At 39.8% G+C, this 18412-nt stretch overlaps 1 protein-coding gene across 3 annotated transcripts in view; it reads left to right on the top strand.

Moving 5' to 3' along the window:
- Positions 1–18412, top strand: part of LOC126284647 (maternal embryonic leucine zipper kinase-like) — a 401036-nt gene that overhangs the window by 72328 nt on the left and 310296 nt on the right. For all 3 annotated transcript variants that reach the window (XM_049983745.1, XM_049983736.1, XM_049983756.1), the window contains one exon: positions 6640–6746. In XM_049983745.1, the coding sequence (XP_049839702.1) occupies positions 6640–6746 (107 nt within the window). The remainder of the gene's footprint in view (positions 1–6639; positions 6747–18412) is intronic.

Below are 18412 nucleotides of genomic sequence, written 5' to 3'. Positions count from 1 at the left end.
GATATTTAATCAATGTGTTTGTGTAATGCAGCACACTACTAATGCTGTACCCAAACATAACCTGTTTGATTTTGCTACTCAGTAGTACTGACTTACATTTTTCTATAGTTAGAGCAAGCTGCTGTTTATCACACTAACTAGAAATTTTGTCTAAGCCATCTTGTGTCAAACTTCCTGGCAGATTAAAACTGTGTGCCCAACCGAGACTCGAACTCGGGACCTTTGCCTTTCGCGGGCAAGTGCTCTACCAACTGAGCTACCGAAGCACGACTCACGTCCGGTACTCACAGCTTTACTTCTGCCAGTATCCGTCTCCATCTTGTGTCGTCCTACAGTCACACAACAATGACACCTTCCTGTACACCACAGCTTCATCTAACAGAATCTCTTTCCTTGAATCACATGGTCCTACAACTTCAGCTGCCCAACCGTAAGAAGGACCAACATATAAAAAGACATTTCTCCTTACCGTTCCAGTTTCGGGCAAATCATTAAGTTGGCTTTTAAAATAAAGGGGCCATATATTACCACATGATTCAAAATTACTAAAGTTTTTGCAATTAATGAAAGAAACTCCATTAGGTACAACACAAACACTGTGTTTTACACTTTGAACTTTACTGACTTCCTTTTTAATTTCAACAGACATGGAAGCTACATTTTAATGTATGTCTTCTGTTTCGTTTTCAGTAGTAAGCAGACACTTTGTACTTCTTTTCATACTGTCTCTGTTTGTTATCCAGACCTATGAGGCTCCAGTTTATCATTGTTTTTAGAACAAAACTTCTTGCATACTACTCAAGATTTCTGGACTCACCAACAGCTTCCATCGTATTTTCACAATATTGTACAACCAGCGGAAAAATACTCCTTTGGAGCACAAAAAAGGCGAATATGCTCCTGTTTTAAAGACTCTGAAAAGTGCAGTATCAGTTGCCTAGTTCTGCGTTCCTCGGTACCCTTAAATTTTTTCCCAAAAAGTTTGGCACGCGAATGTATTCACACTCTTATTAACAGGCAACTCATCTGTCAGTCCCACAAGCTCCCATAACTGAAAATCACTCACACCCACTAGTCTATTGCTGTAAGTCACTCGTGCTCCTCCTCTTCCTCATACTAACTCATTCTTCTCAATTCATTGTCATTATCCTTTTGTGTCTCTCTAATGGTCTGTGTTTCCTGTTTCACAGCTACAATTTCCTTCATTCTGTCCACTTACTACTGTCTGTTCTTAATGCCACTGTCTCCCTCTTGCTTTCATTTACAGCTACTATCTCATTCATTTCTTCCCACTGCTGCTGTCTCTTCTCACTGTCATTATTTCTCTCTTCCTTATTATCATTGCCATGGAATCTGACTTTCATTAACGCTGCTGTCGCCCACGCTCACTTTTTCCTATGTTTATTCCTCTCCCACTGGGACTGTTTTGTTTTCCTAGTAATTTTCTGTCATTGTCAACTGTGTTCTCCTGCCACAGTGGCTCTCTTTTACTCACACTGCCATTGTCTCCTTGGCTATTTCTGTATCACAACCATCATCCAGTATTTATTTCCTGTCTCTTTCCCGCTGCCACCATCTCCTTCTCTCTGAGCATGAAAAAGTGTGAATATGTTCTCAAACCAGAATTTTTAAAGGTGCTGAGGAAAGAAGAATGTGACAGCTGATACCAGACTTTCCAGTCAGTCTTTTAAACAGGAGCATTTTTTTGCTGGTTCCCTTCTTTTCCCTGCCACGGCAGTGCACATAACTCATACGAAAAGAACTTTGTGTGTCAGTAATACTTCAGTAGTTTACTTATGTGAAATTGAAATAACGCAAAACTGATTGTACCTCTCAGAATGGATATTTTGCATTTGCTTCAGTATTGCAACACGGGGTTACTACGACCCTTCTGATGATAACGTAGACACTTTACAGCATATTTCTCTCTGTTGTGCGTCACTTCACAAACTGCATTTCCACCTCACACTGGATTGTATGTGCATATTTTACATGTACAAGCAGGGTAACAATGAACCTCTGTATCTTGGAAACAGATAAAGATATAAAGAAAATTTTAAAATTTGTTTGAGATCAGGATCTTAGTGACATACTGCAAACGTTCCAGCCACTTGCTGTGCATAGCCGCCTGTGAATTCGTCATTTTTTTCCTGTCCACAAATTCATAAATTTTATTGTTTCTCAGTCTGCAAAGTGTACCTGTCACTGTTCCACATGTGAGAGTTTATCGACAAACATGTCTACTACAATGCAAGCCTCATTTGTGTGGGCACCATATTGTAAAGCATCAACATGATTTTCTGTAGTCTGTTGCCTCCATGGTAGTGCGTTCATTTGTTGTCTTGAAGCGGAAAGTCTTACTGAATATTTGATGGTGTTTGCTCAAAAAAATGTTTTCAAAACCATAATTTAGGCTGCACACATTTTTATTAGTTCAGGCTTGTATTGTTTGGACATGACCATTTTTTATTCTTTGTGAAATTACTATTAGGTCAATACTCTCAAATAATTAAATGGTACACAGGCACAAATATTTATACAAATTGATTAAAACACACATTAATGAAGCATTGTCCAATAATCAAATGTATTCCTAACAAGTCACTGAACAAAGTAATTAAGTGTGGCACAAAACACTGTACATATTTACAAAAAGTCACAATTCACAGTCAGTCTTTTCCTGTAGAAATCTTTCAAGTTAAAGTACAATGCAATGGCTCAATTAGTTCACTAATTAAGAGTCACAACGTTCAACAATACCTTGTTCACATGATAGTTCACATGATAGCTTCCTACCAATCACGACACAATTCGGCCAAAAGATTCATCAACATGAATTACGAAAATCACTTGATAGCTATTAGACATCAGCATTACTTAGTTTTCAAAGGTGCAAGTGTACATATTTCTGCCAACAAACTGTTGCACAGCTGTAGTGTGGGCAAAAACTGGGAACATTGATGTTACATGCTTGTTAACTTGACAGGGACTGGGCACAGCCTCCCCCCACATTGAGTGACGTTAGACTTTTAGAAACTGGCATATGAACAAATTGTTATTTCAGAAATTATAAAGTGCTATTGAGGATGCACTACAGGTATTAACAAAATTCTGTTTACACAATATCTGGTAATCTAGGAGTGTAGAAAAGGTTACTAATTCACTTTATGCGTCTTCACTTAGGTTACTCGGCTCATGAGTGCTGGCACAATTTTTAAAAATTGTGGTATAATGGAAAACTATTCAAAATCATACTTAATGACTTAATGTAAGGGATGTCATCTGATTTGGAAAGAAACAAAGCAAGAAAAGTACAGTGTTAAAAACTGGAACTTAACAAGCCCAAGGTAGAATGGGAAATAGAAGTTATGGCAATAGGCAATATTGAGTGTTAATTACCGCAAATTTCTGCAAAGTTGGGATGCCATTCTTTAAAATAAAAGGCCTTTACTACTTTTACAAATGTGTTTTAGCTCACATGATGTTGACAGTTGTATGGTAGTAAGAATCTCAATAATTACCAGTACTTTCTGCTTAATATGCCTTAAGCAAAAACTAAACAGTGGAAAGTCCAGCTTGGAATATCAGCAAAATAAACAATATTCTCCTTAAATAATGGGAAAATCCAGGATGGAGTAATGACAATATTATGAAAAGGATAGATTGCTACTCACCATATAGCAGAGATGCTGAGTCGCAGATAGCAAAAAGAAGACTGTCGTGTGTGTGTGTGTGTGTGTGTGTGTGTGTGTGTGTGTGTGTGTGTGTGTGTGTGTGTGTGTTTTTGCCTAATCCTGATGGAGGCCTTTTGTGCAGAAAGCTTACTTGTTTGACAGTATTTTTGTTGTGCTTATCTGCCATTCAGCATTTCTGCACTGTGGAAAGAAGTAATACTTTCCTTGTATTGTTAAGTGAAAACTAGTTATACTTTTGAACTTAGCACAATGAAAGTAAATTGCTGAGTGGAGTGAAGTCCGTTTCAGCTTTTCAACTGCTCAGGTACACATCACTTATGTACAGTGCACACAACAGTATAATAATTAGCATAATTACTGGGAAGAAAAATGATTAATCTTCTGGGAAGGAATCATTGTTATTGGGGTTGTTCCAGCTTGTTAAGTCACAAATGGAAATCTGAAATTTTCCAGTGTTAGAAAAAAGATTACATACGATCACATTTTCTTACAGCTGGTTGCAGTAATATGAATCAGTGTTTCCAACTGAGTGATGTTGTTGAAATGATTCGATGTTTCACTGTCTCACTCCCATGATCTTCTTTTCAGATATCTATAAATAATCTAGTTTTTCCTTTTGCAGCTATTGTTGTCGAGCAAGTTGCCCCCTTCAATTTTGCTTTTACAAAATCAATAGTACAGAAGTCACGCAGGTAGTATCATGCAATTACCACGTAAACTCGCAAACGGATGACCTAGAGACTAGCATCTCTGCTATTGATAAACCACTGCATCAATTGAAAGTGAATAGCATGCCAGGTCCTGATATAATACAAATTGTTTTCACAGAATATATTCTGTCGTGTCAGCTACCCTTGTAGCTTATATTTACCACAAATCTCTTATGAAGTGAAGTGTCCCAAGTGACTGGGAAATAAGTTCAGGGTACACCTGTATTAGAGATGAGTGACTGACGGATCGTCGTTGCAACTGGGTAATGAACTCATACCTTTGGCATAGTAGTTTGTTACTTAAACCTCTGATTCACTGAGACATACCAAAATATTTAAATAACTTTGTATCTAAATTTCTCTTCCGTGCATACTTAAATACCATCTCAAATAAATCAGGTATATTTGAATTTTCCTTGAGACATATTAGTCTCAACTTTATCTACGATAATGTTAGAAGCTGGAGAAATGAATTAAAATGTATGTAATGGCTGGGACTTGAAACAGGGTCTCCTTGCTTACATAGCCATTACACCACTCTAACAGTTTAAGTAACACTGCTGCATGGACTGCTCTAGTCCAATGCCCTCCCTAACACAAACTTCAGTTCATGTTTCCAGCTTATTTTCTCCTTCTTACATTCTCACTATTGCCAAAGCTCTATTGTTTAGTAATAGCACCTCAGCCGTGGATGTAATGGGGAAATCCTGCCTGTACCTCAGGTGTAGGTTGTCTATTCCAGTACCAGAGAGCCTCGGAAATAGTGACTGTGAGAAGGGAAAAAAGCTGAGAACATGAATGAAGTTTGTGTTAGGGAGGACATTGGACTAGGGTAATCCTTGCAGTTGTGTTACCTATACTGCTAAGGTGGTGTAATAGGTACCATACGTGCCTAGTAAGCAAGGAGGCTCACTTCTTGGCCATGGTACAAATTTTAATTCATATTTTCAGCTTCTAACATTGTCTTATCTCAAATAAAGTTGTAGAAGCACTGAAGTTTTTCAGAAAAAAGTTGTTTTCCTTTATTGATGTCAAATATTGCATTTTCTATCGCTTATACTGCATGTCACTCCTAAGAGTCATCAGGCACTTTTCCTTCGTTAGTTTGGCAGATATCTGCAATTTCGTTTTTGTCAGGTGTAAAAGGGGGGGGGGGGGGGGGGGAGAGGAGACACTGCTCATCATATCTTTCATGTGATGCTCAGTCTCTATGGAAAGTGTTGGTTTGTTTCCTGTTACAAACAAAATGATTCCTGAAGCAGAATTCTACGTGTCCGTTTGTTAGAGTGGTCTCCGTTTAATATAATGTGATACTTGTTTTATCAATATGTATTAACAATGACAATAAAACAGAAAGAATGAGCAATGCTCTAGCTGTGACAGTACTGCCATGGCAAGCACTGATTGCAACCACCATGCAGCAGTGCTACTTAGTCACTGATGAAGTACTGATTATTCTTCAAGCTTTACTATCCCTGTTAATACATATCGACTAGATTAACCTGTGACTACTCTATAGAATGAACAAGTAAAATTCCACTTAAAAAATAATTTTGTTTTACAGCAAAAACGAGACTGCAAATATCTGCCAAAACACCAGAGAAAATGTGCTTGAAAACTTTTAGGAGGGACCTCCTGTATATGTAATCCTCAACATTCAGAAGTGTATGTATGCTGTGCAGGCACTATCTTGCCTACAGTAACAGTTTTCCTAACCTCTCCTGTACTGTAAAATAATTCCTGACACTTCTGAATTGACTTTGGTTCTGTTTTTTTTTTTTTTTTTTTTGTCACATTCACTCCTATAAAAGAGCATGTGCGCGCGCGCGCGCAGCGCGCACACACACACACACACACACACACACACACACACACACACACACACACACACACCTATTATTCATTTTAATGGCCCTGAGGCAGTAATAAAATAGTTTTTAATAATTCTGAACTGTATCACCCTTTATAGAAGCTATTGAGAGAGTTTTGCAATGATGATATTAGCCCATAGTGTAATACTGAAGAATACTAGAATAGCAAAACAGCTGTAGTTAGTAATCTATTTGTTTTTCATTAAAATGAAAAAAAGAAATCTAAAACTTTTAAGTACTGTAACTTCTCGTGTTTTACAACAGTAGTTCACTGTTAAGTTAGTTATGTTTCAGCTTTAGTTATGCACAACATAGACATGTAGGTATAATTATTTTAAATATTGATGATGTTATATTTTTCAGGCTCTGAAGTTGATATCTGGAGTATGGGTGTGCTGCTTTACGCATTGCTGTGTGGATTTCTACCATTTGATGACGAGACTATTGACAGCCTTTATAAGAAGATATTGGTTAGAAATATTTCCAGTTATTGCTAAATGATGTACTATTCAGAATCATGTGTTATTTATTGTTTAAGGATTTTATTAGTAGCAATTCTTTGCATTTTGAACTGATTCCTTTTGTACCACTCATTTAATTTCCAAGGTAATGGAAGGACCCCCTTCAACAGTAGGGGAACAAAAATACTTTACTTTCCACATCTGATCATCAATTTGAATTCTGATTACTTTTCTTAAATTTCCTTGTAAATTACTTGTAGATTTCCTTTCATTTAAAAGACTGATGTCACAGGCCAAAAATCAGTGTAAGACTGCCACAGATAAAGCTTTTGGCCTGTAAGGCTTCGTCAGAAACAGACGACATGCGTGCGTGAACACACACACACACACACACACACACACACACACACACACACACACTCTGCAGTCTCAGGCAACTGTGGCCACACTGTAAGCAGCAGCACCAGTGCATAATGGGAGTGGCGGCTGAGGGGGGGGGGGGGGGGGGGAATAAAGAGGAGGTTAGGGCAGGGAGGGGGAGGGATAGTAGGGCAGGGATGGCACACAGCGCGCAGGGACGAGGTGGAAAGAGAGTAGGACAGCTATGTGTAGTCAGGAGGTTAGATGGAGGGCAGTGGAGAGGTGGGAAGGGAGGAAGATGCCAGAAAAGGAGAGAAGTAGAAAGACTGGGTGTGATGGTGGAAAGAGGGCTGTATAGTGCTGGAATGGGAACATGGACATGGATGGGTGAGGACAATGACTAACGAAGGTTGAGGCCAGGACGGTTAAAGGAACGTAGGATGTATTGCAGGGAAAGTTTCCACCTGCGCAATTCAGCAAAGCTGGTGTTGTTGAGAAGGATCCATTTGACAAAGGTTGTGAAGCAGTCATTGAAATGAAGGATATCATGTTTGGCAGTGTGTTCAGCAACAGGGTGGTCCACTTGTTTCTTGGCCACAGTTTGTCGCTGGCCACTCATGTGGAGAGACAGCTTGTTGGGTGTCATGCTTACATAGAATGCAGCACAGAGGTTGCAGCTTAGCTAAGACTACACGACTGATGTCACAGGTAGCCCTGCCTTTGGTGGGATAAGTGATGTTTGCGACCAAATTGGAGTAGGTGGTGGCGGTCAGAGGATGTATGGGACAGGTCTTGCATCTAGGTCTATTACTGGGGTGTGAGCCATGAGGTAAGAGGGTTGGGAGCAGGGGTTGGACAAGTGTGTTGTGTAGGTTCGGTGGATGGCAGAATACCACTGTGGAAGGGGTGGAATGAGAGTGGGCAAGGCATTTCTTATTTCAGGGCCCGATGAGAGGTAGTTGAAACCCTGGTGGAGAATGTAATTCAGTTGCTTCAGTTCTGGGTGGTAATGAGTTAAGAGGGGCATGCTGCTCTGTGGCCAAATGGTGGGACTTTGGGAGGTGGTGGATGACTGGAAGGATAAGGCACAAGATATTTGTTTTTGTACAAGGTTGGGAGGATAATTACAGTTTGTGAAGGCTTTGGTGAGGCCCTCAGTATAACTCAGTACCAACCAGGACTGGAGCAACTGTGTTACGTTCTCCACCATCGTTTTGACTACCTCTCGTCGTGCCCTGAAATGAGAAATGCCCTGCCCACTATCCTTCCCACCTCTCCCACAGTGGTATTCTGCCATCCGCTGAACCTACACAACATACTCATCCATCCCTACACAACCCCTGCTCCCAACCCCTTAACTCAGGGCTCATACCCTGTAAGAGACCAAGATGCAAGACCTGTCCCATACATCATCCTATTGCCACCTACTCTAGTCTCATCAAAGGCAGGGCTACCTGTGAAACCAGTCATGTGATCAACAAGCTAATCTGCAACCAGTGTGGTGCATTCTATGTGGGCATGTCAACAAGCAAGCCGTCTGTCCGCACGAAATGGCCACCGACAAATTGTGGCCAAGAAACAAGTGGATCACCCTGTTGCTGAGCATGCTGCCAAACATGGCATCCTTCATTCCAATGACTGCTTCACAGCCTGTGCCATATGGATCCTTCCCATCAACACCAGCTTTTCTGAACTGCGCAGGTGAGAAGTTCCCTGCAATATATTCTACGTTCCCGTAATCCTCCTGGCTTCAAACTTCATTAGTCATTGTCCTCATGCATCCATCCATCCTTCCTGTTCCCATTCCAGCACTATACAGCCCTCATTCCACCATCGCACCCAGTCTTCTTATTTCTCTCCTATTGCGTTTAGCCCCCCCAACCCCCTTTCTCCACCTCTCCACTGCCCTCTGTCTGAATTCCCAACTGCACATAGCTGCCCTACCCTCTCTCCACCTCGTCCTTGTTTGCTCCCCAGTAGCACTTCACTACCTGCCACCCCTACCCTACTATCTCTCCCCCTTCCCGCCCGGGTCTCCTTCTGCTCGCATTGTGGCTACAGTTGCATGAGACTTTAGTCATGTGTGTGTGAGCTGCATTTGTGTGAGTGTATGGGTGTGTGTTGTTTATTTTTGATGAAGACCTTATGGGCCAAAAGCTTTATTTGTGACAGTCTTTTTGTTGCGCCTATCTGCGACCCAACAGAGTGAGTGGAAACTTCACTTTTCATGATATGGTCAAGTTATAAATGTATTAGTTTATGTATTGTGCACATTAAAGGAAAAATTCTGTTAGTGCCAAGGCAATTGTGGATAACAACAGGTAAACGCCTCAGGGGCTCAGCCTTTGCTTGCTAGGTATGGGCTTGGCAAACCGATGCTTCCTGAGCTGGGGACTGACTGGTAAGTGCTGCCAGTCCTCTGTCACTGTAAGCTCTGGGCATGCTCCAGCAACCACCGCGCGGCGTGACAGTGGAACATTGTGTGTCTCAGGCAACAGGATCTTGGCTTGAACCTCCAGATCATGAGAACAGTAAAAACCTTTTTTTTTATTTAAAAAAAAAACCTTTTAAAACTCAAAATTTGCTGCATACCAATGAGATGCATGGGTGTTGAGGTGGAACAGTTGGTAGTGGGAAACCTCTGATGAACTTGTCGCGCTCCAGTTGTATAAGGCAGATCTAGGGACGCAGGGCTCTGGTTGGCTGGACTTTTATTTCCCTAGCTGCTTATGGGATCAGGATGGAACCCTAGAAATTCTCTTCTTGTCCTCCCAGTGGAAAGGGTGGCCGCTGCTAAGTGCCAACAACAGATCAAATAAGTGTCTGCCTGACTCGGTAGTTAATTCTGGGTGTATACGCTCTGGGACTACCAGGAAATCCTGGAAAAACTCGAGAATTTTGTTGTTGTTGTTGTCTTCAGTCCTGAGACTGGTTTGATGCAGCTCTCCATGCTACTCTATCCTGTGCAAGCTGCTTCATCTCCCAGTACCTACTGCAACCTACATCCTTCTGAATCTGCTTAGTGTACTCATCTCTCGGTCTCCCTCTACGATTTTTACCCTCCACGCTGCCCTCCAATGCTAAATTTGTGATCCCTTGATGCCTCAAAACATGTCCTACCAACTGATCCCTTCTTCTAGTCAAGTTGTGCCACAAACTTCTCTTCTCCCCAATCCTATTCAGTACCTCCACATTAGTTACGTGATCTACCCACTTTATCTTCAGTATTCTTCTGTAGCACCACATTTCGAAAGCTTCTATTCTCTTCTTTTCCAAACTAGTTATCGTCCACATTTCACTTCCATACATGGCTACAATCCAAACAAATACTTTCAGAAATGACTTCCTGATACATAAATCTATACTCGATGTTAACAAATTTCCCTTCTTCAGAAATGCTTTCCTTGCCATTGCCAGTCTACATTTGATATCCTCTCTCCTTCGACCATCATCAGTTATTTTGCTCCCCAAATAGCAAAATTTCTTTAGTACTTTAAGTGTCTCATTTCCTAATCTAATTCCCTCAGCATCACCCAATTTAATTTGACTACATTCCATTATCCTCGTTTTGCTTTTGTTGATGTTCATCTTATATCCTCCTCTCAAGACACTGTCCATTCCGTTCAACTGCTCTTCCAAGTCCTTTGCCGTCTCTGACAGAATTACAATGCCATCGGCGAACCTCAAAGTTTTTACTTCTTCTCCATGAATTTTAATACCTACTCCAAATTTTTCTTTTGTTTCCTTTACTGCTTGCTCAATATACAGATTGAATAACATCGGGGAGAGGCTACAACCCTGTCTTGCTCCTTTCCCAACCACTGCTTCCCTTTCATGCCCCTCGACTCTTATGACTGCCATCTGGTTTCTGTACAAATTGTAAAAAGCCTTTCGCTCCCTGTATTTTACCCCTGCCACCTTTAGAATTTGAAAGAGAGTATTCCAGTCAACATTATCAAAAGCTTTCTCTAAGTCTACAAATGCTAGACTTTTCTTAATCTTTCTTCTAAGATAAGTCGTAAGGTCAGTATTGCCTCACGTGTTCCAATATTTCTACGGAATCCAAACTGATCCTCCCCGAGGTCCGCCATCTACCAGTTTTTCCATTCGTTAGTAAAGAATTCGCGTTAGTATTTTGCAGCTGTGACTTATTAAACTGATAGTTCGGTAATTTTCACATCTGTCAGCAGCTGCTTTCTTTGGGATTGGAATTATTATATTCTTCTTGAAGTCTGAGGGTATTTCGCCTGTCTCATACATCTTGCTCACCAGCTGGTAGAGTTTTGTCATGGCTGGCTCTCCCAAGGCCATCAGTAGTTCTAATGGAATGTTGTCTACACCGGGGGCCTTGTTTCGACTCAGGTCTTTCAGTGCTCTGTCAAACTCTTCACGCAGTATCGTATCTCCCATTTCGTCTTCATCTACATCCTCTTCCATTTCCATAATATTGTCCTTAAGTACATCGCCCTTGTATAAACCTTCTATATACTCCTTCCACCTTTCTGCCTTCCCTTCTTTGCTTAGAACTGGGTTGTCATCTGAGCTCTTGATATTCATACACATGGTTCTCTTCTCTCCAAAGGTCTCTTTAATTTTCCTGTAGGCAGTATCTATCTTACCCTAGTGAGATAAGCTTTTACATCCTTACATTTGTCCTCTACCCATCCCTGCTTAGCCATTTTGCATTTTATGTCGATCTCATTTTTGAGACGTTTGTATTCCTTTTTGCCTGCTTCATTTACTGCATTTTTATATTTTCTCCTTTCATCAATTAAATTCAATATTTCTTCTGTTACCCAAGGATTTCTAGCAGCTCTCGTCTTTTTACCTACTTTATCCTCGCTGCCTTCACTACTTCGTCCCTCAGAGCTACCCATTCTTCTTCTACTGTATTTCTTTCCCCTACTCCTGTCAATTGTTCCCTTATGCTCTCCCTGAAACTCTGTACAACTTCTGGTTCTTTCAGTTTATCCAGGTCCCATCTCCTTAATTTCCCACATTTTTGCAGTTTCTTCAGTTTTAATCTACAGGTCATAACCAATAGATTGTGGTCAGAGTCTACATCTGCCCCTGGAAATGTCTTACAATTTAAAACCTGGTTCCTAAATCTCTGTCTTACCATTATATAATCTATCTGATACCTTTTAGTATCTCCAGGGTTCTTCCATGTATACAACCTTCTTTCATGATTCTTAAACCAAGTGTTAGCTATGATTAAGTTGTGCTCTGTGCAAAATTCTACCAGGCGGCTTCCTCTTTCATTTCTTAGCCCCAATCCACATTCACCTACTATGTTTCCTTCTCTCCCTTTTCCTACACTCGAATTCCAGTCACCCATGGCTATTAAATTTTTGGCTCCCTTCACTATCTGAATAATTTCTTTTATGGATCATACATTTCTTCAATTTCTTCGTCATCTGCAGATCTAGTTGGCATATAAACTTGTACTACTGTAGCAGGTGTGGGCTTCGTATCTATCTTGGCCACAATAATGTGTTCACTATGCTGTTTGTAGTAGCTTACCCGCATTCCTATTTTCCTATTCATGATTAAACCTACTCCTGCATTACCCCTATTTGATTTTGTGTTTATAACCCTGTAGTCACCTGTCCAGAAGTCTTGTTCCTCCTGCCACCGAACTTTTTTTATCCAGGAGAAAACCTGGGATTTTTTTAGAATTCTCGGAATTTTTCATTGTTTTAGTCTTTAGTTAAATTTTTGTAATTTTGACTGGTAAGAACTGTTAGTCCTTCAAAGAATTTTACTGTATCCCACTACTGCAGAATGATACTGCAGCAATAAAATGTAAATGAAAGAATAAAATTTAAGTTGCAAAGAAAATGTGGCATTTACAACAACAAAACACAGTGCAAACACAAGCACTTGGCAAAAGTGAAATGTGATAAAGGCTTTAGGACAAAGACTATGGAATACTTTTTGGTAGCAAACTGCTTACAATGAACGTGACGTCACAACCTTTTACATTAAGCTCATTTTGAACAGTTGCCAGTGGGCTCATGCGCATGCACACTTGAGTTGTGTGTGAGCGATACCCTCTCTCCCACTTCTGGCTGCTTGAAGTGTGGCTGCAGCAGTTGCAAGAAGCAGTTATGCTAGCTAAAGGAATTTTTCTGGTGTGCCCAAGCTGGCAGATTTGCCCATACACAGAGCAGTCTGGTTTGTAGTGGGTAGTAAGGTAGTGATCATTGTTTATGTTTTGTGATTCTGCTGCTTCCTCTTTGTTTACATTTTACACATCAAATGAAAACAAAACGGATTTCTGTGGCCAGGAGCTATCACATGAATTAAAATACATTTGTGTAATTATGGAAGGCTAATGTATGTTATTAGTTTAAGTTTTTTGATTTTATTTCTACGTTTTTGACAGTTTAGTATTAATTGCCTTGCACAACAGTGTAGTTACTTTTGTCGGCTTGTTAAATTAATGTGGCTCTTATTAACCTTTTCCACATATGCAGGCAGTTTATAAGAAATGAAGTGTTTCGCTTCACACTATTGGCTAGGTTGGCTAGTTTCAGCTCATCAATGAATTTCGGGTGCACATTTTTATCTTCTGGCATGTATGGCATTATGCCATAATAAAGAACCAAAGATGAGGTAATATAGTACCGGTACACTTAAGAAAATTTGCACCTTGAAAAGTGCACTGAAAAGCTTAATTCGATTGGAGCCTACTTCATTGGGAATATGGACATATGAATGTGTCCTTTAAGTCGAATTATACATTTTAGTATGGTTTGCAAAATTTGTATGCTCTTGGAGTATCCTCTGATGTCCTATTTCTTTCATGGCGTGATATAAGATCTCTTAATGCTAAATGTGTACGAACATACAGGCCTCCTACATCATTATAGCTGCCCAAGTGCAGTAACACCTGTTTCCTGGCACACTCTGGCAGCTGCTGAAACACATCCATATCTAAGAGGTTGTGAGAAAATATTGCAAATGGTTCTTTGAAAAGTGTTATTTTCAAAGGAATTTTCCTTCCATGGATTGGTGAGGTGTTCTTATTTGAAGATGATTGATGCTGTCCACCATGTGGGGCTAGACTGGCCCAGGGGTACTTACAGGATCAACCTCATACCCAGTCTCTGTGTTGATGCTGGTGAACTTCCACTTACAATCTGACCACGACTGCTCATGGTGCTTCCGGCATGTAAGTTTCTTACATCTCTGAATCCATGGCATACCATAATGTTGCTTGTCCACCTCTGGAATACGTTTTCTCCAGTTGTCCTTAGCAACGGGTCCATTTGGGATCTGCGTGCAGCATTTTCTAGAGTCACTTATTGAGGAGCAAACACAATTCCAAACCCGTGGTTTTAACCATCTGCCACACTGATTACTGCAGAAGTCCAGAGTAATCTTAGATTTAGTGCAGTACAGGAGTGGTTGCACATCCAGCATGTGTTTTTAATACATTATTTTGTGACATCTTAACTCAGCACTGCTACTCTACAGCTCTCTCTATGGGTGGGTCAAAACAGATGGATACTGTTGGTTGCTTTGTTGTTTTCCCTGATCATGTTCTCAAGGTCTGACTGACTCGATAGTTTACTGTCTTAGATTTGGAACTAAATGCGATCTTACAGGCACTGGAGCAGATGAAATGTGCTTCAAGTGCTATATTCCTGGTGTGTTCTGATTCCCAGAGAGCCCTTCACTCCTTACAATGCTTGTATCCTGCAGATAAAGAGGTTCAGATTTCCAGGACACCCTTCTACAACTACAACAGCTGGTGAAGGAGGTATCTTTCTGCTGTGTACTGTGGCACAAGGGTATTGCAGGGAACAAAAGGGCAGATGTAACAGCCAAGAAGGCATGGCGTGATTCGCAGTTATTTCAGTATGCCATCCCCCTGCATGCTATCTCCTCACTGTTGAGGTACAGAGGCATGTGTTGGTGGGAAGATGAGTGGCTGGAAGTGAAACATAAAAGCTGCATCTAGTAAAGCCCTATACCCAGCTGTGGTGTATTGCCTTTCAGCCATGAAGACACTCAGGTCCTCCTTATTTGTCTTCGCAAAGGCTACAGTCCTCTGACCCATGGCTTCTTGCTCCCGTGTGACGCCCCTTCAATGTGTGGTGCTTGTGCAGTACAGATCATTGTGCATCACGTTTTACTAGACAGTGTTTTATTTTCAGACCAGAGGCCAGTGGTAGATTTGAATTCTATTTTAAGCGACATTAAAAAAAAATGTGTGAGGATTTTAAGGTTTTGTGATTTGTATAACTTGTGTAGAAAAATTTTAGGGAGATATTCTTAATTTGTTAACAGGGTAACTGTCTCACCCATGTTTTTTGTACATAGTCAGCTGGTCGCATATCCCTGTTTTAGCTCCTCTGTCATTTTACTTCTGATTTAATCCCTTGTGTAGCACCTTTCACACCCTCTCTGTTGTCTAGCATGTAAGATAAGAGCGACTGTGTGAGTTAATGAGAGTGAGGTGGGAGTGAGTACATGAACATCATTTTGTAGGTTTCATTCTCACTGTGTGCTACAATTGTAGCAATTTTATCCACATTCGTTCCTTTTGAAATGTGTTAGGGCTCTGATAACCTCTCTGAGTGTCGATAAAGTCAAAACACACACATGATAACCACACACAGATGACATGGCTGTAAGCATGAGTGGAAATTTGAAGTCTTAGTCATAGAGTAAAAATTATGAAAACAGTTTTTTAAAATTGGAACTGATCCCTTAAAACCCACATCCTTTCGTCTTTCCCTCTCCTTCCCTCTTTCCTGACGAAGCAACCGTTGGTTGCGAAAGCTTGAATTTTGTGTGTATGTTTGTGTTTGTTTGTGTGTGTGTATTGACATGCCAGCACTTTCGTTTGGTAAGTCACATCATCTTTGTTTTTAGATTCATTTTTCCCACATGGAATGTATCAATCTGTTATATTCATATATATATCACGCACACAGTACATCATTTGTTTCTATTAAAGAATTCGTCAGTGAGGTAGAACGAGTTGGCCACTAGTAAGTCTTTTAGGCTTCTTTTAAACTGATCTTTATTTGTAACTAAATTTTTTATGTTTGCTGGCAAATTATTGAAGATAAGTGTTCCTGAGTAGTGGACCCCTTTTTGAACTAAAGTAAGTGCTTATAAGTCCTTGTGCAGATCATTTTTGTTCCTTGTATTGTATGTATGAACTGAGCTGTTTGTTGGTAAAAGAGATATATTATTTAGGGCAAATTTCATTAAGGAGTAAATAGACTGAGAGTTAGTAGTTAGTATACACAGTTCTTTGAAGAGGTTTCTACAAGACGTCCGTGAGTTTACTCCACAAATAATACGTATTACACGCTTTTGGACTCTGAAAACTTTTGTTTGACTTGAAGAGTTACCCCAAAATATTATACCATATGACATTAAGGAATGAAAGTAGGCAAAGTATGCAAGCTTTTTCACTTTTATGTCGCCTATGTCTGCTAACACTCGAATTGCAAATACAGATTTGTTAAGGCGTTTCTGCAGTTCTGTGGTGTGCTCCTCCCAACTGAATTTATTATCAAGTTGTAATCCCAGGAATTTAAGACTGTCAACCTCTTATATCTGCTCTTCTTCGTACTTTATGCATATGCTGGGTGGAAACCTCTTACAGGTTCTGAATTGCATATAATGAGTCTTTTCAAAGTTTAATGTCAGTGAGTTGGCTTTAAACCATTTATTAATATCCATGAAAATATCATTAGCAGATCTTTCTAGAACTACACTCGACATACTATTTATTGCGATACTTGTGTCATCTGCAAACAAAACGAACTCTGCTTCTGGCAGTGTAACTGGTGAGAAATCGTTAATGTACACAAAAAAAGCAATGGCCCTAAGATGGGTCCTTGTGGGACACCACATGTAATTTCTTCCCATTCTGATGATGACTGATGACTTATTACTTAGATCACTAGTCCCTTGCACTGACACCCTTTGTTTCCTGTTAGCGAGGTGTGACTTGAACCATTTTGCAGCACTGCCCATGACACCATAGAATTCTAATTTATTTAAAAGAATGTTGTGGTATACACAATCGAATGCCTTTGACAAATCACAGAATATACCTGCTGCTTGTAATTTGTTATTTAATGAATTAAGCACATTTTCACTGTAGGTGTAAATAGCCTTTTCGATATCAGAACCCTTCAGAAATCCAAATTGTGTTCTTGATAACATGTTATTTGTGGTCAGATGGTTGAGAAGCTGCCTGTAGATTACTTTTTCTAAAATGTTTGAGAATGCTGGCAAAAGTGAAATCGGTGTGTAGTTTGATGGCACCTCTTTATCCCCTTTCTTGAATAGAGGCTTAACATCTGCATATTTCAGCCAGTCAGGAAATGTCCCAGTTATAATTGACTGGTTACACAAGTAACTCAGAATTGTAGTAAACTCACAAGAACATGGCTTAACTTTGTTGATATTTCATCGTAACCACTAGAATGTTTTGTTTTTAAAGATTTTATTATGGAAGTTATTTCTTTTGGTGAAGTGAGTGACATATTCATGTACCTGAAGCTATTTGTAAAGGCTAGTTTCAGATATTCAAGGGCGTTATTTACTGGTCCTGACAATCCCATTCTATCAGTAACGAATATAAAGTACTTTTTAAATAGATTTGCCACACTATGCCGATCGGTTACTAATGTGTCATCTACCCTTAGTGCTATTTGCTCCTGTTCTTTTGTGGTTCTACCAGTCTCCTCTTTCACTATATCCCATATTGTGTTTAGTTTGTTCCCTGGAATTGCTATCTTCTTCTCGTAGTGCATTTGTTTACATATATCTGAATTACTTTTTTAAATATTTTACAGTATTCCGTGTATTTAGCTAAATCACAAATCATCAGCATTGGAGCTATTCTTGGTTGACAGATACATTTTCCTTTTTGTCTTACAGGAAATCTTTATTCCTTGTGTGATCCATGGTTTTATTATAGACTTCTGTTTAATCTGAGTAACTTTTAGAGGAAAACAGTTTTCATACAAGTTACTGACATTGTTCATGAATGTGTTATATTTTTCCTTCATGTCATGAGCACTATAAACATCTTTCCAGTTCATATCTTTGAGCAGTTTTCTAAAACACTCAATTTTTGGTTGACTGACTACTGTCCTGCACTCAGACTTAGCAGTCTTGATAATCTGCTATGAATTTACACCTAAAACGAGGAGCTGCATGTCATGATCGGATAGTCCATTTATAACAGGTTTTATGATATGATTTTGTTCCTTTGATTTGTCTTTAAAAATGTTATCAATGACTGTCCTTGGGGATTTAGTGATCCTAGTTGGAAA

The sequence above is a fragment of the Schistocerca gregaria genome, chromosome 1, assembly GCF_023897955.1.
Source record: "Schistocerca gregaria isolate iqSchGreg1 chromosome 1, iqSchGreg1.2, whole genome shotgun sequence".
Taxonomy (NCBI): Eukaryota; Metazoa; Arthropoda; class Insecta; order Orthoptera; family Acrididae; genus Schistocerca; species Schistocerca gregaria.
The sequence above is the reverse complement of the archived record's forward strand: the minus strand, read 5'-3'. Positions and strand labels throughout refer to the sequence as shown.